The 20,845-nt window shown below is 34.3% G+C and overlaps 8 protein-coding genes across 8 annotated transcripts; 4 read left to right on the forward strand and 4 right to left on the reverse strand.

The window, feature by feature from the left end:
- Window positions 1–335: 335 nt before the first annotated feature.
- PHYBLDRAFT_170169 (hypothetical protein) lies at window positions 336–1,408 on the forward strand (the record flags this gene model as incomplete). The annotated part of the gene is made up of 4 exons (XM_018436273.1): window positions 336–400; window positions 442–548; window positions 659–933; window positions 1,157–1,408. 4 exons carry the CDS (start codon window positions 336–338, stop codon window positions 1,406–1,408), a joined length of 699 nt encoding a protein of 232 aa, XP_018289540.1.
- A 1,224-nt stretch (window positions 1,409–2,632) lies between these two features.
- Window positions 2,633–4,391, reverse strand: PHYBLDRAFT_170170 (hypothetical protein; the record flags this gene model as incomplete). The annotated part of the gene is made up of 7 exons (XM_018436274.1): window positions 2,633–2,812; window positions 3,163–3,268; window positions 3,358–3,408; window positions 3,820–3,903; window positions 4,098–4,123; window positions 4,155–4,217; window positions 4,275–4,391. The coding sequence occupies 7 exons, from the start codon at window positions 4,389–4,391 to the stop codon at window positions 2,633–2,635; spliced, it is 627 nt and encodes a 208-aa protein (XP_018289541.1).
- A 1,587-nt stretch (window positions 4,392–5,978) lies between these two features.
- On the forward strand, window positions 5,979–7,179 carry PHYBLDRAFT_170171 (hypothetical protein; the record flags this gene model as incomplete). Its single annotated transcript, XM_018436275.1, has 7 exons — window positions 5,979–6,048; window positions 6,136–6,270; window positions 6,333–6,372; window positions 6,459–6,572; window positions 6,678–6,687; window positions 6,865–6,946; window positions 7,031–7,179. The coding sequence occupies 7 exons, from the start codon at window positions 5,979–5,981 to the stop codon at window positions 7,177–7,179; spliced, it is 600 nt and encodes a 199-aa protein (XP_018289542.1).
- Window positions 7,180–7,523: 344 nt separating this feature from the next.
- On the reverse strand, window positions 7,524–9,709 carry PHYBLDRAFT_170172 (hypothetical protein; the record flags this gene model as incomplete). Its single annotated transcript, XM_018436276.1, has 8 exons — window positions 7,524–7,757; window positions 7,981–8,255; window positions 8,366–8,472; window positions 8,514–8,568; window positions 8,592–8,696; window positions 8,967–8,992; window positions 9,301–9,503; window positions 9,635–9,709. 8 exons carry the CDS (start codon window positions 9,707–9,709, stop codon window positions 7,524–7,526), a joined length of 1,080 nt encoding a protein of 359 aa, XP_018289543.1.
- Window positions 9,710–11,061: 1,352 nt separating this feature from the next.
- On the forward strand, window positions 11,062–11,908 carry PHYBLDRAFT_182025 (hypothetical protein; the record flags this gene model as incomplete). Its single annotated transcript, XM_018438550.1, has 2 exons — window positions 11,062–11,143; window positions 11,442–11,908. 2 exons carry the CDS (start codon window positions 11,062–11,064, stop codon window positions 11,726–11,728), a joined length of 369 nt encoding a protein of 122 aa, XP_018289544.1. The 3' UTR covers window positions 11,729–11,908.
- Window positions 11,909–13,889: 1,981 nt separating this feature from the next.
- Window positions 13,890–14,477, forward strand: PHYBLDRAFT_91272 (hypothetical protein; the record flags this gene model as incomplete). The annotated part of the gene is made up of 1 exon (XM_018443766.1): window positions 13,890–14,477. A coding segment is annotated over one exon (588 nt), but the record flags the coding sequence as incomplete, so codon positions are not given.
- A 442-nt stretch (window positions 14,478–14,919) lies between these two features.
- On the reverse strand, window positions 14,920–16,676 carry PHYBLDRAFT_177782 (hypothetical protein). The gene is made up of 3 exons (XM_018437927.1): window positions 16,378–16,676; window positions 15,889–16,009; window positions 14,920–15,657 (listed from the first exon to the last, which is right to left on the reverse strand). Exons 1-3 carry the CDS (start codon window positions 16,539–16,541, stop codon window positions 15,274–15,276), a joined length of 669 nt encoding a protein of 222 aa, XP_018289546.1. The 5' UTR covers window positions 16,542–16,676; the 3' UTR covers window positions 14,920–15,273.
- A 1,258-nt stretch (window positions 16,677–17,934) lies between these two features.
- On the reverse strand, window positions 17,935–19,279 carry PHYBLDRAFT_12106 (glycosyltransferase family 15 protein; the record flags this gene model as incomplete). Its single annotated transcript, XM_018428779.1, has 4 exons — window positions 17,935–18,090; window positions 18,215–18,497; window positions 18,808–19,104; window positions 19,197–19,279. Coding segments are annotated over 4 exons (819 nt in total), but the record flags the coding sequence as incomplete, so codon positions are not given.
- Between the last annotated feature and the right edge of the window lie 1,566 nt (window positions 19,280–20,845).

Raw genomic sequence — 20,845 nt, forward strand, 5'->3', positions numbered from 1 at the left:
AATTTCATTCTCATTTCGGCAACAATGCGAGTGCTAAGAATACTTGTGATTATACAAGATGGAGCCTCGCTTCATCCCTGACCATAACAATATAAAGAAACGTCAAGCAGCTCTCTAATATTCTTGGTATAAAAATCGGTGTACTTCAGATGCTCAAGAGTCTTTATCTCTTTTCTGATTCCAAAACTGATAAATACTTTTATAATCTATATTACAGTCGCCAATCAGAATAACCGTTTAAAAAAGAATACACCTCAGAATATTGCAGTTTCAGTTTTCGATAACTCTTTGCATCTTTTCTACCGCTTTTCTTATAACACATGTGTGTTTTCTAAATGAAAAGAGGTTCAACTTCAACTAATCTACCGCGACCTCTAAAAAGATATAAAGCTGAACGATGGTAAAGTATTAAACAGCCATATCATCCGTTTCTAACATTAGTATAGTATCAGACGCAGAAACATCTACTGTTGAGGATAGTCATCCGAACGTAACAAATCAAGAAGAGGGCCCTCACTCTTCCAGTACACCAATTTATCCGAAAAAAAGTAAAAAAAAAAGACAAGTAAGAAAAAAGCTTCCAAGATAGTCCACTGCCCCTCGTATGGCTCAAACACTCATGCACGGTCATCAAATAGTAAATGTCCGTTCAAAAAAGTCAAAGCAGGTGAGCATGGTCCTGAGGAGAGAGTTGAGCAATTTACAATCAAAACATCTTTGCACAATACATACCGAAACAACACAATGGCTCAAGAATTTTTAAAAGCTGCCAAATATACCACCAAGGTTTTGTTTGTTGGCTCCATGTTTGCAAACTTTGTCTTTATCAAACTACTCAATTCCAATCAAGAAATTCCGGCTATTGGACAAAGCTTGTTTATCAATATGTTTACTATCATATCTGGAAATGGCAAAAATACTTCGCCGAGTTTTGTGAATCAACTGGTCTGGATTTCATGGTCCTTCGATCATTGAAAAGTGTCGGATACTCTAGTATTTTATCTATTGTCGGTAAGCAATATGAGACTCTTTCCCGAAATTACATACATGATACACACCAACGAAGAACAATACGGGACTTTCGTACCTACAGAATATACAGATCAGCAAAGACATATGTCTTTTTTTTTCTATTCTACCTCATTATTCTATTCAGCAAAAGACCGTCCAGATCGATCCTCAAGCACCTTTTAGAGTATTGAGCCAGTGCGATAAACCCAATTATCGCAAGGGATTGAAAACAGAATCTGATTTAATTGACTTTTTTCAAAAATTGTATTCCGTACTCGAGAAAGTCTTACGAACGAAAAGAAAAAATTCAAGCAAGTACAAAATTATTATTATGTTGCTTGGTAGAAATGAGATCCATATTAAGACTGATGTTTTAAACGTTTATCAATACAAGTAAAAAAAGAAGGCTAGCTATTGTATTTATGTATCTAGGAATAAGCTTTAATTAATTATAGCCAATATATTAAAATACACTTTTTATTGTAATATAAAGAAGTTAAGCATGTTCTACAGTATCAAAAAATATTATGAAATTGGGGCTAATAGAATGGGTATTTTACAGTTTAAGACAAGGTTAATTGATCGATCGATTGAAAAAGAGAAAGAAAAAAAAAGTCAAAGGGATGTAACTCGGTGAAGAAAGTAACAGTCATGCGCACAGACACCTAGGGGATTGTGACTTGTGCTGAAATAAATATTTGGGATATCGATGAGTTTTTGGTGTATATTTTGTTGGATAGTTATTGGTTTTTACAACAACAAAGAGAAATGAGCAAGTATGTGGTGTATTGCTTTACAAAATTAAGGTTGACACAAGCACAGTCTAGAGTTTGGAGCCAAATGCTTTACTCTGCCAGCCTAATCACAATACCAACTGACGGAATCCAATAAATAAAAGCTAAACGGCTGAACAACATGGAACATGCTTTTCAGATGTTGCTCAAGATGCTGTTTATACTGGAATACAAATATTAGATAATCATAAATGGCCTTTTAATCTTCTGCCTAGCACAGTAGTAAAAGGATTTAATGTCACGCCAGGGCTTTTTTTGCCAAGACAAGAGACGGAACGCAACCTCAACATTAAGTCGTACCAACACTAATCATGTGTAGGGCGGAGGAAAAAGTTAATAGATCATCCAAACAGCCGTGGAAGCTGAAAGACTGCTTATTGTGGAAGCAATGCTCATAATTAGGTAGCAATAATTAGTATTTATTTTAATAAACAAAAAGTAAATAGACTGTCAAATTTGTCAAGATAAAGAGCTTTGAAAATTATACCTACACACCTCTTTTCGCCGTTTGATTTTTTTTAATTTTTTTTAAAAAAAGATAATGATTAGTACTGCGCTTTGAACTTTAGCACTTATTTAAGAAACAAATGAATCCCAGGCAAATTCTTGATTAAAACTTATTGCACATTTTCCGGAATAGTATTGGCCTAACATTCAGAAATTACGCTTTTTTTATGTTTTTTTTGTATGGAGCCAGGAAGAAAAAGCTCAGGATTTTATTAAAGGTCTCTGATTGAATAGGAAAAGAGAAAATTAAAATATTTGTTTGTAAGGTTTTGTAGCTTATATGATGTTTTTGGCTTTTAAATTTTATGGTTGCGCTTTTTTTATGAATTATGAGAGTTAAAAACAAATCTAACATTGTAGGAAATGGTAGCATTTAAGTCTCCGTATGCGCAACTCGGTTGCGTAATAACAACTTTTATAGCCAATGACATGCCAAACATTAGCCTATCAACCTTACTTTTTGGCAAATACGATTTATGGGATTTTATATTATTTTGCATCTAATCCAATCAAATATTCAAAATATGTCAATTATATCTTTTTTAGGTATTCTATTCTCTTTATGATTGGTTCAACAAATGCACGATGTTTTATATTGGAAGTTTATGGTTTTTATTGATCAAAATAATACAAGTTAAACATAAAGAAGTATGCAAAGAAGAAGTACCAATTTTTATGATATTTAGTAGCAGCTTAAGCTATACATTTATTAAGTAATGTACATGTATATATTTTTATGTGATACTTTTTACATTCTTTATCTAAAGAAAACTGCTATTCTCTAAATACTATAATATTAATGTAGGTATGTATATGGCTTAATTGATTCTTTTTATCAAAGAGTATAAACCTGCTTTGTGTTATCATTGTCATGTCTGATCCCTACTTTGAAAAACCAGAAGACATACTCCCTGCAATTCTCTGGATCAATTATTTCTAATGAGCATGCGAGCAATCTTGACAACCAAACTGTACATGATGTAGATGTTTTTTTTTCTGTCAATTCTTCTCAAGTTACTTTCTTTTGTCAGCTTTACGGATTTACATTTTATCAGTACTAGCCTTGATAGCTATTAAGTACGTTTCTTTTAAAGACCTTTAATAATTTAGACCTTGTGAAAAAAAGAAATAAAAAAGACTTTTACAAAATAAAAAAGCAACAATGCATTAAAAAGTAATACAGTCATTACTTTTTGATGGCAAAGGATTCTTTAAGTTCAGATTAAAAATACATAATTGTGTAGGACATTTTGGTCTCTTTATTCAACTTTGCAACCTGTAAGCAGTCCAGCATACAATATTCACATAAAATGGCTTTTTGGATTAAAAGCCAAGATAAGGATAATTGAATATCACCTTAAGCCTAACTGCTAGAAGTATCAAAGTTACAAGTCCTTCAAATCAATCATATTAATATTATTATTCAATTCCTATGATAAAAGGCTTGAAGAAGGTTTGCAAGCAATACAATGGTTATGAACTATTCTTCAAGATAAATTATACATACCCACGCATATCCCAGTCAGTTTTTAGTGATAGGTACACAAAGTTCAGAACAACGAATATAAAACGCAAATACAGATACAAGGAACTAAATTTTATTTTGATATATTTGCAGGATAATAATGAAATGATTAATATCTTTAGGCAGCTCTCCTTTATATCAATCAATCATTATATTTATCCGGTCAATTATGTACTATATTCTCATATGTCAAAGTCACATATATAAAAGTCTATAAAAGACAGCACGATCGACAGGCAAGAATTTTAAACTCTACATACCTTTGTTCTTTACTCTTGTAAGTAATCTATTAACTGACCTTCAGCATATATACTTACCCAATATCTTAGTATGTCACTACAAATTTGCACTTTCAAAAGTACTGCCCAAACCTCATATCTCTAGTCCACTGTGGATTAGAAGACAATGAACGAAGCTACCCCATTCCGAGCCATTACTGTCAAGGCATCAATAAAGGCAACGGGGTGAAGTCCTGAGTTTCTTAGACCTCTACAAGTCCTTGTCGCTAAAGTCCACACAATTGTCACCAACACCTTCGCACTTATGAGATACATATTTCTTACCAAGTTATCACGCGATCCATTCTTCGATCTTGACAAATATATTAAACAGGATATTTTTGCTGATGTCCCTTTGTTGCTGTTTGATCATAGCACTGCCTTTTATATAATAGAAATGACAAGATAAAATCGTGAGCTTATTTATTGTCACGACTATGCCTATATTACTGTAATTATCTCTATTCTATGCTTATTTTACGCAAATACCAAAATTCAAACCAACCAAAGATTTATTTCGCAAGTTTCGCCTTTCCTTCTATATTAACCAATCCAAAGCTAAAGAATGTCCAGAAAGCAATATCAGTTCTGAATTTGGTTAACCTTCTGTATTAATGGTAAAAGACTGGTCTGTATCTCACAAACATAGTCATGAACCAACCAATGGTGTAGTATTTAGATATCTACTTTGTAAGCATGAATTTGATCTTTGTTTGTTTGATACACTTAGTACTTCCAAGCACTATTTTTCGTGCTCCCAGATTTCCCTTCGAACCTTTAAGCAAGTTGAAAACTCTCGCTAATATAGCCCCACCCTAATAGATTTACCGGCACCATTAAAATTGTAAGTGCCAGAAGACAAGCAGAAGAAGATCTCCAGGAGGGTTGTCGTTTGAGACAAAGACTGACTAGAATTCAAAGAAGATAAAAAAATGTCCTGGTTACCGCTTAGGAACCACCAAAGCTACCGCTGGTAAGCCATTAGATTTGAATAACTTGGTATTTAGTTTTGTAACGGGTTGAAAAGGCTAAGAAAAAGATGTTTTGCTTTGACTGCAAAAAAAAAGTAGAATATACAAGAGAGAGAGAGAGAGAAATTGGTGCTTAATTAAAATTCAACTACAAGACATCTTAAACCCCGGAAAACTTGCAACAATTCACTAAAATCGCCTATTTTTTTTTTTCTATAGGGTAATTCGTCTAAAAAAAATCCTAATTTGTCTTAATCTCAAGTTGAAAAACTATATAGCTCTTGTGAGTTACAAAAGAAGAAAAAAACCCAATTTAAGAAATTCAGCTTTACGTGTCTCGTCTATTTTTTGGTCTATCCGCTTGTTTATCTGTCTACCCACCTGTCTAATTGTCTGCCTGTCTGCCCGCTTACCTGTTTGCCTGTTTGCCTGTCAGCTTATCTGCCTATTTGTTTATTGTTTTTATTAGAGGGTTTTTGCGCCTACTGAATTCCAAGTAATTCTGAATATTTTATATATATATGTATTCTTGTACTCGTGTTTTGATGTCGGTGCAGTGGTTCATTGGAATTTCTGCTCTTTAAAGACAATTACCCAAAAGTTCAAAATAAAAATAAAATACCAACCATCTACTTTCTCTCTCTCTCTCTCTCTCTCTCTCTCTCTATTATATATATTTATATTAATTTTATTTTATTTTATTTTATTTTATTTTATTTTATTTATTTATTTTTATTCCTTTTTGTTTCAATTTCAGAAATAAAAGAAGCAAAATAAAAAATAAAAAATTAAAAAAATACTGTGAGAGAGAAAGCCAAAAACCAAAAAATATAAATATTTACATATTCTATCTTATCTACCTGTTGTCCGTAGCCGTATATCAGTCCTAATAATGAGCGCATTAAGTATAACGTCTTTAAAGACCACAAAAAATGTATTTTTGTTCATACCAAATCTGATTGGTAAGTCAATCCTCATTAGTCATCGAACAACACATTCTCATCATCGCCAAAATCTCTTACCTTTTTATATAATAATAATAATAATAGGCTATACGCGCATTGTCCTTGCAACCTTATCATTGTATTTCATGCCATGGCATCCCAAAGTATGCGTTATTCTGTACTGCATCTCCTGTCTGTTGGATGCTGTTGATGGTGTAGCAGCGAGACATTTTGGTCAATGTAAGAATAATTGCATGGGTGTTAATACGAATAAATTAATATCGATGGTTATAAACACATAGGCAGTAAATTTGGTGCGGTCTTGGATATGGTCACCGACAGGTAAAACATAAATAAATAAAGAAGGGTCAATAGAGTATTTTGTAAGTTTATTGTATTAAACAATCTATCTTTATGTTTTTTTAAAGATGTACCACGACGTGTCTTCTGTGCTATCTGTCACTCATGTATCAACCCTGGGCTATTCTATTCCAATTGTTGATCGCACTTGATTTTAGCTCTCATTATATGCACATGTATAGGTAAGAACTAAACGAGAGAGATATGAGCGAGTGAAGGAACGCATGTAAAAATAAAACAAAACAGAGAATAATAATAACCAATTCTCACAAAACAAATACATATAGCTCCATGACAGTTGGTCTCTCTAGTCACAAAAAGTTGTCCGAATCTGATAGTTGGTTCCTTCGTCTTTACTACAACAACAATGCAAGTATATAAATCTAAACCACAAAGGGAAATTGTGTGCAATGAGAATAAAAGAAGAGGGAAAAGCTTAATAATGTTATGTATTTACATCTATCTATTCTTTAGATTGTCTTGTTTCTGATGTGTGCTGGTAACGAGTTGTTCTATGTTACACTCTACATCCTTAACTTCTTTGGTCCTATAAACGGTAAGATATATATATAAAAAGGAATTTGTTCTTCTTACAAATGTTGAATTGTTCTTCTTCTTCTTCTTCTATTATGATTAATAGGTTTCTGGATGGTTGCATTGGTATTAACCGGTACAATCTGCCTTGCCAAGAACTTTATCAATGTCATCCAAATCGTCAATGCCAGTCGAGTATTGGTGAGTATCGACGCAGAAGAGAGAGAAAAGGCGTTGAGCGCCAAGGAGCTGTAAAGACTTAGAAGAAAAAGAAGGAGAAGAAGACAAAGACAAAGGCGAGGAATAGTGATATATACATGCATACATCTTTTATATATATACATAATGCATATGTATGTATGTATGTGTGTAAGGTCAATCCACCTTTTCTTCCATTCCCACATCTCACCCGACCCTATTTTGTACGGAGTTTATTTTTTTTGTCTGTACACCCCGCTTACACTGTGTGTAATATAATACATATATTATAAATAAGAAATATGCTATCTACAGTAAGACACACTATAAAAGTCGCATCTTTAAGAGTTCCTGCGTTATGAATGACACCAAATGTCCGTCTGTAGCAATTGTTCCTTTAATTATGGACCTAGGTTAGACACTGCGGTATCATGTTTATTTTGTACTTGCTTGAATTTTTTCTTTTCGTTCGTAAGACTTTCTCGAGTACGGAATACAATTTTTGAAAAGTTAAAATACTTGTAATAAAAGTCAATTAAATCAGATTCTGTTTTCAATCCCTTGCGATAATTGGGTTTATCGCACTGGCTCAATACTCTAAAAGGTGCTTGAGGATCGATCTGGACGGTCTTTTGCTGAATAGAATAATGAGGTAGAATAGAAAAAAAAAGACATATGTCTTTGCTGATCTGTATATTCTGTAGGTACGAAAGTCCCGTATTGTTCTTCGTTGGTGTGTATCATGTATGTAATTTCGGGAAAGAGTCTCATATTGCTTACCGACAATAGATAAAATACTAGAGTATCCGACACTTTTCAATGATCGAAGGACCATGAAATCCAGACCAGTTGATTCACAAAACTCGGCGAAGTATTTTTGCCATTTCCAGATATGATAGTAAACATATTGATAAACAAGCTTTGTCCAATAGCCGGAATTTCTTGATTGGAATTGAGTAGTTTGATAAAGACAAAGTTTGCAAACATGGAGCCAACAAACAAAACCTTGGTGGTATATTTGGCAGCTTTTAAAAATTCTTGAGCCATTGTGTTGTTTCGGTATGTATTGTGCAAAGATGTTTTGATTGTAAATTGCTCAACTCTCTCCTCAGGACCATGCTCACCTGCTTTGACTTTTTTGAACGGACATTTACTATTTGATGACCGTGCATGAGTGTTTGAGCCATACGAGGGGCAGTGGACTATCTTGGAAGCTTTTTTCTTACTTGTCTTTTTTTTTTACTTTTTTTCGGATAAATTGGTGTACTGGAAGAGTGAGGGCCCTCTTCTTGATTTGTTACGTTCGGATGACTATCCTCAACAGTAGATGTTTCTGCGTCTGATACTATACTAATGTTAGAAACGGATGATATGGCTGTTTAATACTTTACCATCGTTCAGCTTTATATCTTTTTAGAGGTCGCGGTAGATTAGTTGAAGTTGAACCTCTTTTCATTTAGAAAACACACATGTGTTATAAGAAAAGCGGTAGAAGAGATGCAAAGAGTTATCGAAAACTGAAACTGCAATATTCTGAGGTGTATTCTTTTTTAAACGGTTATTCTGATTGGCGACTGTAATATAGATTATAAAAGTATTTATCAGTTTTGGAATCAGAAAAGAGATAAAGACTCTTGAGCATCTGAAGTACACCGATTTTTATACCAAGAATATTAGAGAGCTGCTTGACGTTTCTTTATATTGTTATGGTCAGGGATGAAGCGAGGCTCCATCTTGTATAATCACAAGTATTCTTAGCACTCGCATTGTTGCCGAAATGAGAATGAAATTTGGACAAAGAGAAAATAGCTTAGACAAATTGGACATCTATTCAGACATCTTACCTATATATCTAGATGTCTCAGACAAACTGTTTACGTTACATAACAGGATTATTATTCTTATTGCTGTTGACTGCTGCTGTTGACTGCTGCTTTTTCACTTGTTTTTAGCAGATCATTGGAAAGCAGTTAGACTTTTGAACTTTGTATTTTTAGTTCTGCACAAGTACTCAGATTCATTAACATTTTCAGCTGTTAGATTTCGGAGAACAATATACATGGTGTATATTAGCCACATCGAGGATTGAATGCTGGTCAAAGAGAAATACTGAAATTTTGCTTATTTTATAAAATAAAATTTGCACTTTTTGACGATCTAAAGTTGTCCTTTCTTTACCGGCCTATAAAAACTGTAATACACTGTGGCAGCGAGATGTTAATGCTGCAAAAAAATGACGACGATTGCTTTGTCAACTTTGAGAGGAACCCATCGACCAATCGCTCTCCAAAGATCTGATAGAGGCAGACAAACAAGCAAGCAGCCAGCAGCAACAACGGTAACAACGACAATACGATCACTGTAACGTAAACAGGCAGACTCTTTGAGCCATTTAGACAATTACGGGTAAAATGTCTGAATAAATTTATACTTCGTCTGAAAACTAATTTCTCTTTGTCCAAATTCCATTCTCGTTTTGTCGACAAAAGGTAGGCATATTGTCTACAATTACATTCTGATTATCCTCTAGACGTCTCTCCTGACCATAATGACTTTTGCTGAGGCTTCTATCTCCAAACCATGCCATTTGGCGAGCTCACTGGGCTCCTGTCATGAACGAACAGCCCTTCCTTCTTGGTGTTATAGCAGTCAATGCACTTGTGGTGATAAGACACTTCTTGGAGCAGATTTTTTTTTCCTTTCGTTTATTTTTTACCGTTTTCCTCTCATATAAATATTGTAAAAAAAAATATTCAGGGCGACTTATTTTTTCAAATTATGCGACTTACAAATGTGTTTTACTGTATTCTGTCTATTTATGTGTCCATCATTCAAATCCCCCTATGGGAAGCTGTTGTGTCAATACAATCGATTTGGATCTAACCAGATCACTTTTCTCTCATCATAATTTTTGATAATCAAAAGCCCCTTCCTTTTCTTTGATTTTTGTGCGCTTTTTCTGTCCTGCTTTGTTCTGTTCTGTCCTCGCGATGACGCCATTTAAATTAGACGGAGTGTATATATCCCCCACATCTTTGGGTTATATGTCTTTTTCTTTATTGTACTCAAATGCCTTTCAATCTTAGACAGTAATTAAACAGTATGGTGGCTTATATATATAATGAATTGCTGATTTACATGTGTTTGTAAATAATAAATTAGATGCAGTATATGCCTTTTGTTTCGTTTTTTGGAAATCAAAAATCAAGAATTTGCTATTGCTTTTGATCATTTGTCCTTTGAACTTTTTTTTTTGGTATTGTTCTACAGAGGGTGTACACACAGATATATACATACAATTTTAAGCTTTAACATTAATACAAAAAAGAAAGAAAGAAAGTGATCTCTATGTTTCAGCCTTTACTAGTTTGTACCAAGTGTGTTGAAACGAACGTACGTACTTTCCTTATTTCTAAGGCGTTTATGTCTATTGGATTAATAAGAATAAAGAGAACGTTATTTATTCTACATATATTGTTTTTTTTGGTAATTTCTTAATACAATATTACTGCATAGATTGCGCCATCCTTATAAGAAATATGGCATCAATTTTGCTTTAATTAGCTACTAATCAGAAACACTAGAATTCCTTTCCTTCGAGATTATCCACCTAATAAAGAAGACGAAGAAAACAGACACAATGCTTGAGAGAAAAAGAAAGGTATTTTGCTTGACTCTTAGTCACGGCTTCTCCTTTTTCTTCTTTTATATATAAGAAATAATCATAGTAGTAGTAGATTGGTAGAAAATTCTTAAGTGGAATGACTCTCTAGATTGATTTCTCACCTTTTAATTTTTTTTTTAGGTATTGTTGAATGATCATGGTCTTGTTTGCAACTCAGCTAGTCTTGACTTTTTATTTTATATATATAAAATATAAAATATATTTCCTTTTTCCTACTTCTTCTTTTGGATGTTCTCCTTGTTGTTTTACATACGATGAAGACAAAGGAGTCATTAGTTCGAGGTCATCGTCGAGAGTCTGTTCTCTTGACCTTGTCAGAATTACAAGACCTTCGAGGTTAGTTTTATTTTTGTGCGATTAGTTTAATAATAGAATTAATTCGTCATTATTATTATTATTATTATTTCTCTCTATTAATATATATGTTTATATATAAAAGAAGTGAATGAATGATGGGATGAGTAATGAAGTAAATTGAACGAATGAATAAACGATTAAAACTGGAATCTTGATATTTTTCGTTTTCTTTTTTTTTTGTAATCAAGTCTTTAGATTGACATTTTCTCTTTGATAACAATTCTTTCTATCTTTCTATTTATTGCACTCCCTTGATTCTTCTTTAATCTATCCTTAGCTCGTCAGCGTACATTTGAAGGTGCATATTGGCGCACTGCACTAGCTGCATTTTCTACGGGTCTATTGATCTTAAAGGTCTTTTCGCGTGAATTCTACAAGATTGGGATAACCTTTTTTGTATTCGGAATGGCTATGCTGGCTATTGCACTCTGGAGACGACGGACTGCAGGAGACGTGTTTGATCTTTCGATACCATTCAAGACAAGTGGCAATTGGGTTATATTGACTACAATTGTTACCATGGCGACTTATATTGTTATGCTTGTACTTCTTTTCAGATTATAAGATCAAACAAGTCTTTCTTTTTTATTACTATTTTGATTTGAATCACTACCAAAAAAAAAAGAAGAAGAAGAAGCGTGATCAAATCCACAATAGTCATTTATTTTATACATTTACACACACACACACTCACACGCTCACACACTCACACATACATATAATAAATATACTTTATATGTATTTATATTTATATGTATATTATAATTATAATCAGTGCTTTTGTGTATAGCCTATATAAACATTGTAACATTTACTTATTTCTTTCTTTTTCTAATTGTTGCTTTATATCATCCACTCTTTCCAACGAATTACTGGCACGTGTCAGAGATCTAACTACTTGTCAATACAGACCAATCGGAATCTGTTTACCAATTCTACAGCCATAGACTGTGACTCTGACTGGACAACCTTTTAACCCCTTTTCTTAGATCCCAACAAACGCACATGTCTGTTTGTATAGGCGTATATATATATATATATATATATATATATATACATATACAAGAGTGTATTAAAGTGTGCGAATATTTTTTTGTACGTTGATATTAAGAAAATATATATATATATATATATACAAAGGCGATTGCCAATTAAGCACCGAGGTTTGATTTGTATTATTACTATATGTATATATTTTAAATAATTATTTTATTTTATTATATTATATATACCAAAAATATACTTTTTTTTTTCTTATCTCTACATATATTTTATATATTTAATTTATATATTTAATTTAATTATTTATTTATTTTACACTTCTTTACCACCTATAAATCAAAATAAATAAAAAAAAAAAGAAATTATTTAAAAAGGGCTAAAATAATAATCATAATAATAATTACCATTCTCCGTCAAAATGAACAATCACTCCATGCAAGAATGCAATATATCCGACTATGAAGATAATGACTCCAATGGCGGCGATTGGGACGACCGATACGAAAGTAGCAGCAGTGACAGTGACGAATGGACACCCAACAGCGACAGCTACTCTTCTTATTTTGACCCAACTCAAATAACTTCTTCATTACCTCTTTTACCATTCACAAATCAAGTCGGTGGTCATGCTTCTTTTTTTCGCTTCTCAAAACGAGCGATCTGCAAACCAGTCTCGCCAGAAGAACAGCATTTCTACGAACACCTGGAAGAACACCACTCTGAACTCGTGCCTTTTACGTCGCAGTATCTGGGGGTTCTCAATGTCACCTACCGTTCTTCCGGCCAAACGGTAGTACCCGAAGTCGTTTTTGAAAAGAATTCACATTTGCTGCGTGACTGGCGTGCCTGTCATCGCCAACATCCTCCTTCTCCTCCTCTCCCTCCTTCTACCCCTCTTCGTACCCCTTCTTCTACTCATTCTCTTCCCCTGCCATCTCATCATTATACTAACTCTTCCACATATCCACATCCGTCCCCACCCCCACCTCCTCCTTCGTCTTTTACCTCTAACTTAAACTCGACTACCTCTACCTCTACATCCAGCGCTACATTTACTTCTACTTCTAAATTTAATTCTAAATCATTGTCCTTGTTTCCTGACAGTCAATTGTATTTTGCTTCGAAATTTGATGATTCTAACCGAACAAAAAAGTTTCATGAACAAGTGCTGAGAGAAGTATTCTCACCAAAAGCACTTCGCAAAAGACTTTCTCAAGTCAATCGCTGGAAACGACGGCCAGGCTCTTCAAATTCAATCTCAGTATCAACCTCAACCTCAACCTCAACTTCGCCTGATCATGTGATTCGCCACCCCCACAGTTACAGTTTCTCTGGGCGGATCAATCCTACCGAACCAGAAAAACAAAAGCAGGATCAACTCGAGCGATGGGAACAATCACTGGCACAAGGTGGAAGCTCGGCACCAAGTCTTGGCCGCCCATACAAACAGATCTCTCGACCCCTGTCATCAGCATACTCTTCTCCATGTACAAAATCCCTTGAAGACGATGAGATCTTTTCAATGGATGATCTTGTTGAGCCCAGGCACGAATCTCCGCCAGCCAGACTACAGACTCCTCCTCCTCCTTTGAAATCAACATCAACAACGAATGAATCTTCATGGTCTGTTAGAGTCCTAGAACGTGATCTTCAAAGGATGAGAGATCACCAGAATAATAATCACAATCATAATCACAATCACAATTCCAGCGATGCAACACAACAATACATCCTTATCGAAGATCTGACAGATGGAGTACAGAAACCGTGCGTTTTGGATCTCAAGATGGGCACTAGACAATACGGTGTGTATGCGACCAGAGATAAGATGCGCAGCCAGACCCTAAAGTGCGAGTCATCGACAAGCAAGACTCTTGGGGTGCGTGTGTGCGGGATGCAGGTGTACAACCAGCCGAGCCAGAGTTTTAAATTTCAGGACAAATACTTTGGAAGATCTTTGAAGACCGCCAATCAATTCCGAGACGCGCTGGAGCGATACCTGGACAATGGTCAGGGCTGTCAGATCCACCACATTCCATTTGTCATCCGACGGCTGATCGCACTGGCCAAGATCGTAAAACAACTGGTCGACTACAGATTCTATGCGTCCTCGTTGCTGATGATTTATGATGGCCAGAATCCACAGCGGCCGATGGATCTCAGGATCATTGACTTTGCCCGGTGTGTCAGTGCCGAAGACGTGCGCCTGCACAGCGAAGAATTCACATTTCCTCCGAGACACAAGGGACCAGACAATGGATATTTGCTTGGTCTAAAGACATTGGTTGTCTGCTTTGAATTGATATACAATGAACATCACGGGGCAAATATCATTAATACCACTGCCACTGATGATCATGATCTTACTTCTAGCACCACTGCCACTTTGAATGTTGACAAGAGTGTATTTGACGACATTGTTGAATGTCATGAAACACCTTTTTATTTCTAGACATTTCTTGCTTTCAATTCTTCTTTTTCTCTTTTCAATTAAAGGAGATATATAAAGAGACTTGCTGTACACACAAATTCAAATACAAATATAAATAATAAATAATAACACAGGCACAGGCACAGATACGCTCGCGCACATTTTTGTTTCTTTATTTTTACTTTAAATAAGGGTTTCTGGATTCCACACACACACACACACGTATATATATATATAAACAGATCAACCTCTTTGACTTTATTTCTATTTCTTTAGGAAATTCATTAATATTACAATAATCATTGTTATTTTGCAGCAGTTTGATGGGAATTCTTTTTTATACAAGTTGAAGGAGGTAAGAGATATGGAATGAAATAATGAGGTAAGGAAAGGAGATAAAAGGAAAATCTTTTATAAAGAGAATAAAAGATGCGTAAAATGTGTGTGTGTGTGAATAGGTGTTGTTGTGTTTGCTGTTGCTGTTGTTGTTGTTGTTGATGATCGCTTCTAAATTAACATGAAAAAAAAACTCTTCTTTTGTGAAGAATATCATACCATTGCTCCTCTTTGTTCTTTTTGACTGCACATGTTTATCCTTTTTTGTTTGTTTTCTTTTCTTTATATAAAGTGTTGGTGATGATGATATGGAAGGGGGAGAGATTTTTCTTTTTCTTCTTTACATCTCGTTGGAGTAGCCAATAACCTTTGTCAATTGTTCAAACTTGATGTTCTCAATGACAACCACAGCCTTGGCTTCATTGTCTTCGTTGATAGGAATCTGGACAACATCGTCCTTCTTCTGCCACTGCTGTTCGTTGCAGAACTTGGTCAACTCATCACCGCTGAGAGCAAGGTAGCTGCTCAAGACGGATGTGCTGATGACCTGGTGGGACATGGCAACAACTCGAGCAATGACCTGGCGAATGGCAGCCTCAAAGCCAACAACGGCAGCAGTAAGCGATTTGTATTCTTCGTTGTTGTAGGTTTCCCAGAACTTGGCGTAACGGGATTGTTCCAACAATTGTTGGAGAGTTGTCAACTTTTCAACAGCAGGAAGAGTCTATTATTTACATATATGTTTTTTTTGGTATTTTTTTAATAATAATAACAATAGTAATAATGGAAATAGTAATAATAGCAATAGCAATAGTAATGAAAAATAAATGAAAGATGGTGAATATAAAAATATAATAAAAATATAAATATAAGCGTATGCGTAAGTAAGTATTGTGTTTGTGGTATAATTTCATATAATATATATCATATTAGAAAGAAAAGAATATTTGCTTACGGCTTGTTCGCTCAAGAGGTAAAGGCAAAGGTTGAAATCGGGTGCAGGAACGGCAGTCAATGCCTTTGCGAGGATGTTGATGATGACATTGGTGCTGGCAAGGTTAGGGTTGAATTGGTACCTAAGATAAAATAAATTATATAAATATCTATGTATATGTATATATATGTGTGTATGTATGTATGTGTGTTTGCATGTTTGCATGTTTGAGTCTAATCGATTTGAATTTGGATGAAAGATGAATAATGGATGATGATTCGGTTTGAATTGACTGAGTTTAGATTATAGGTAATGAATTGATGCTTTAAGAAAACAATTGTCTGTGCGTGTGTTTGTATAATGTGCATTAAGGAACTCTGATGTATATATAAGGTCTCGTTTGTTTCGCATGTCATTATTGCATCGATTGAAATACAGAAAAGTATGTGTCGACGTGTGTTTGTGTGTAATTTACAGTTGTAATTGTATATGAATTAAATGATGACGTACAATTTCAAGATGGCAAGGTTGGCCATAAGATCATAATCTCCATTCTTGCACTGAGTAGCAAGGTATTCTTCGAGAACATTGACGTTTTCGGGGTTGTAGCGTTCGACACCATCAATCAAAGATTGAATGGTTTGGGGACGGTGGGCAATGGTAGTGGCGGGCATGATAAATAAACGAAAAAGAAGGATAAAAAACCAAGTTTTTAAATAGATGGATGGATGGATGGATGGATTTTAGGAGATTATTGTGGTGGTGCGTTAGTGATGGTGCGGTGGCTAAAGGCGGCGCGGGGTTTGTTCGGTATAGATGTAGGAACTAGGGAAAGAGAAGGAAGAAGTTCAACGATTTCGAATGACAGATTCCCGTGACGTAAGTGTCGGCACTTGCAATACTTTTCTTTTCTTTTTTTAAAAAAAAAAAAAAAAAAAAAAAAACAGAAAAGGTGCACACACACACATAAATTATTTGGACAATACCTTTTGATTTTGGATGCACAGAATGTTATGGACACGATGTTTTCGAAGAGTTCAAGATTGGACAACTGAAAGGAGTAGAGGTTTGAACAAACTTTAGAGATTCAAAGCATAATGTTTTTGGACTATGGTTACGAATTATTTGGTGTGGACAGATCAAGAAGATTAATGTTATTGTATAAACCCATTTTGTGCCTTTGTTTCATCCTTTGTTTCATATTTTATTTTATGAGATTGGATCACAATAGAATATATACCATACATGAAGTTCCAAAGGTGTGGTTTGCCTTGTTCGCTGGAGAATCTTTGGAAACTTGTCAAGTGTCTAATTTGCTTTGTTTCTTGGCAATTGTGCAAGTCTACTCCCACTCAATATTTTTGTTTGGATATATGGTATACAAAAATGGTGTTGTATGTCATACTTATACTTATGTATATATATATGTATATTTATATTTATTGTTTATATTCTTACAAGGTGTATATTTTTTGAGTGAGTGAAGAGAGTGAGGGGTAGTGAGGGTAAAGGTAAGTGCGAAATGATTTGTATAATGATAATTATTATTGTTGGTGTGATTACTATTGGTTATTAATGAATATGTATATAGTTTTCTCTTCTTAATATGCTTTTGATTTGTATTCTGGTTTTGAGTAGACCTGGTTGTTGTAGATCTGGGTACCATTTTCATAAAAATTCCATTGTCTACCTTGTTCAGGGAACTCTTTCCAATTCTATTATTAAAACCGTTTGTAAATCATTTGGTTTCAATAGATTTATATTTAGACAAAGAAACTTACTGGTAAGCAGGAGCCCCACATTTCATCAAAGTTTGTTACGCTCTCTACAGATAGATAAAATTGATTTGATAAGAGTGAGTTGAATGAATATATTGTTAGCTTGTTATAAAAAGATAATAAAACTCTATTATATTCTCTTTCTTGGCATCCCGCGGCTTCATAATTTGTGTGTAAATTTATTTATTTTATTTTATTTTATTTTATATTTAAAAGTGTCAAAATTAAATAAAATAATAAAAAGATTCTTACCAGGACACATGCAGTTACCGTAGATTCCGTCATCGATGCAATGGGTAAAAATGTCATGCTTATATCCAATGTCATTGAAGAAATGAACCTGAGTCTTGTTCAAGAACAGACCTGCTGCCAAACTGTGAACAATAGCATCACCCCAACGTTCATAAAAGAAGTTTCCAGTTGAATCCAGATAATCATAATAAGCCTTTTTAAAACACGACAAGTTAGACATTTGAATTTATATTATACATAGTAGCAGCAGTATCAGTAGCAGCAGCAGCAGCAATTCATTCATTTAATTTAATTTAATTTAATTTAATTTAATATACCTGGTAGCGATCATCCCTCCACAATTTTAGACTGGCGATTTCAAAGTTTGACCAAAAGTGACACATGTTGTAGCCACCATCAGGACTGCCAAAGAAGCTGAGAAACGAGGTATCGATGTTGTTTGCATGAGCAAATTTCATGGTGTGGTCCCACAGGGTAGGGATGGTCTGAGGGATTTCTTGGAGAGTGATTGTGAATCCGTATTCCTTTCCGTTATCTTGCATGTATTTGAAAGGGTCGTAGTTGAGATCGCAGTAAAAATGAACTCCAGGCTCCACACGCCTACAATAACAGAAACAATATAAATAAATAAATAAATAAATAAATAAATAAATAAATAAATAAATAAATAAATAAATAAATGAATGAATGAATGAATGAATGAATGCCAAGGATTACAAATATATGAATCCTTCTTTCTTTTTTGGTTTCTTGGCAGGTCGTACACACTATACCACAAACTACACTCCAAATAGCGTACTATAAAATAATATCCGGAAGGCTAGGCTAGGCTATACTAGGCTTTGCTTTGCTTTGCTTTGCTTTGCTTTGCTTTGCTTTGCTTTGCTTTGCTTTGCTTTGCTTTGCTTACCAATAATAGTCATAGTTTTTCAAAAGAGGATGACGATAAAACCAACCCGAGTTGAAGCGGCACATGTGGCGGTATGAAAGGGAGCCACCGTAGAGGATGTTACGGGCTTCGTAGTCAGCCAGTTGTTCGTGGACCTTTGGCTCATCCACCCAGTCTGGGATTGACCACATTTCTTCAGGGATCAGACCAAACTTGATCGGGGCATTAGTCAGGGCAGTGACGGCAATCTTGAATTCCTTTGTGAATGGGACGTCGTTTAGGAAGACATATGGGTAACCGTACTTTCGATTAAAGCGACTAGAGGCATTAATTATTTGTTAGAAAAAAGAAATCATGTCAAATGAAACAAGATGATATGATTTTTTTTTAAAATAAAATAAAAAACCTACTCTTCAAATTCACGCAGGGTTCGTCTCATGGGTTCCAATTCGTTGTTTCTGACCAGAATGACAATCACAGCCTTTACTCTTTCGGTCGACAGGTCGGCAATACTTTCAAAGTCGGGATTTGTCTTTAGCGGATTGACCCAGGACTCAAACACCAGGTCTTCGGGGTTAACAACAATGACTTCAGGTTCGGGTTCGGGTTCTGGCTGGGGTTCAGGTTGAGGTTCAGGTTGAGGTTCAGGTTCTGATTGAGGTTGATCATCTTTTTGGGATGAAGAGTCGGATACTATGATGGACGCAGTGCTTGGATCGATGTTCTGTTGTTGGGAGTTGTCGACTGAGATCTGTACAGAGCTCTCGGTATCTGATGGTGAGCAGCATCCTTCTTCAGTTCGAGATGCAAAGTGAATCGATCCAAAGTAAAGAGTGACGATGACCATAAAGGCCAGTATATAAGAAATCCCTCTACGCATCAATAGCACTCGGAGGTTGTTACTGAAAAATAGAGAAAGTAAAAGAAGAGAAAGAGTGAGAGAAATAAAAGATTTTTATTTTTATTTTTTCTGGTCGATCTCTTTTATGGATTGAGTTTCCTTTTTTATAATAAAAAGTGTATATTCTTCTAATCTGTTTCACCAACCAATCAAGATAGAGATAGAGATCTACTTTAATGATCATAATTCAATACCCTTCATTTTTTATTTATTTTTGTATTTTATAAGAATATAAAGTATGGGATCTATGGTATATATTCAACGGCCCATTTGTCTCACCTTCCTTTGTGAATTAAAAGAATATTGATTTTAATTGAGTACAGCTCTACATATTAAATAAATACATATGAATCTATCTATATGTCTATTTGCAAATACACATCTTTCTTGTCTATAAAAATATCTTCTTACAGGGCTTGGCACAAATATAAAATAAAAAGCTTATTTTTATCTATTTATTTATCTATCTATCTATCTCTTTTCAAGGGCCCGGATTTTTACATTTGTCTGTGAGTCTATATGGGTCTTGATACTTGAATACCCCCTTTTCTTTTCTTTCATTTTTATTTTTGCCTTCTCTTTCTCTCTCTTTCTATTACTTTCTTACAATATAATATATTATTTTATTTTATTATATATATATATTTTTGTTTGGTGTAGCTTTTGTGTAGCAAATTTTCCAATTTTGGCAACTTACAATTACAAGAACAAGATCTGCTAAAATAAAAATAAAATCTCTCACTCACACGTTATTTGTGTCTTGTAGATCCTAAAATTACTTTAAAAGGTATTCGAAAAAGGTGTGCAAGTTGGATTATTTAGGATTATCCCGAAACTCTCTCTCTCTCTACTTTAAATATTGAAAAATAAAAATAAAATAGAATCCTTAATTATTATTGTTATCATTGTTGTTGTTTAAGATGTTTTAATTGAATATTCAATTTGATTTGATTTTCTATAATAATAGATCAATATTTATTATATTATTATTATATATAGTGAATTTTGTACCTGGATTCAATACCCATTTTAACCGATTTGTCAAAAAAAATAAAGGTCTTCAAGTTTATTTTATTTTTTTCAAGTAAGACAGAAAACAACGTGTGCTTCTTTTCATCAGCAATGTAAAAGTTTGATACTTAGTCTTTAAAGTCTTCT

The sequence above is a fragment of the Phycomyces blakesleeanus genome (assembly GCF_001638985.1).
Source record: "Phycomyces blakesleeanus NRRL 1555(-) unplaced genomic scaffold PHYBLscaffold_15, whole genome shotgun sequence".
Taxonomy (NCBI): Eukaryota; Fungi; Mucoromycota; class Mucoromycetes; order Mucorales; family Phycomycetaceae; genus Phycomyces; species Phycomyces blakesleeanus.

What these genes read in the sequence shown, in the direction of transcription:
- PHYBLDRAFT_177782 (XM_018437927.1), bottom strand. Translation starts at nt 16,541, where the DNA reads ATGCCCGCCACTACCATTGCCCACCGTCCCCAAACCATTCAATCTTTG. An exon ending in AACCTTGCCATCTTGAAATT is followed by an intron (nt 16,010 to 16,377) that starts GTACGTCATCAT and finishes ATTTTATCTTAG; the next exon opens with GTACCAATTCAACCCTAACC. An exon ending in ACCTCTTGAGCGAACAAGCC is followed by an intron (nt 15,658 to 15,888) that starts GTAAGCAAATAT and finishes TGTAAATAATAG; the next exon opens with ACTCTTCCTGCTGTTGAAAA.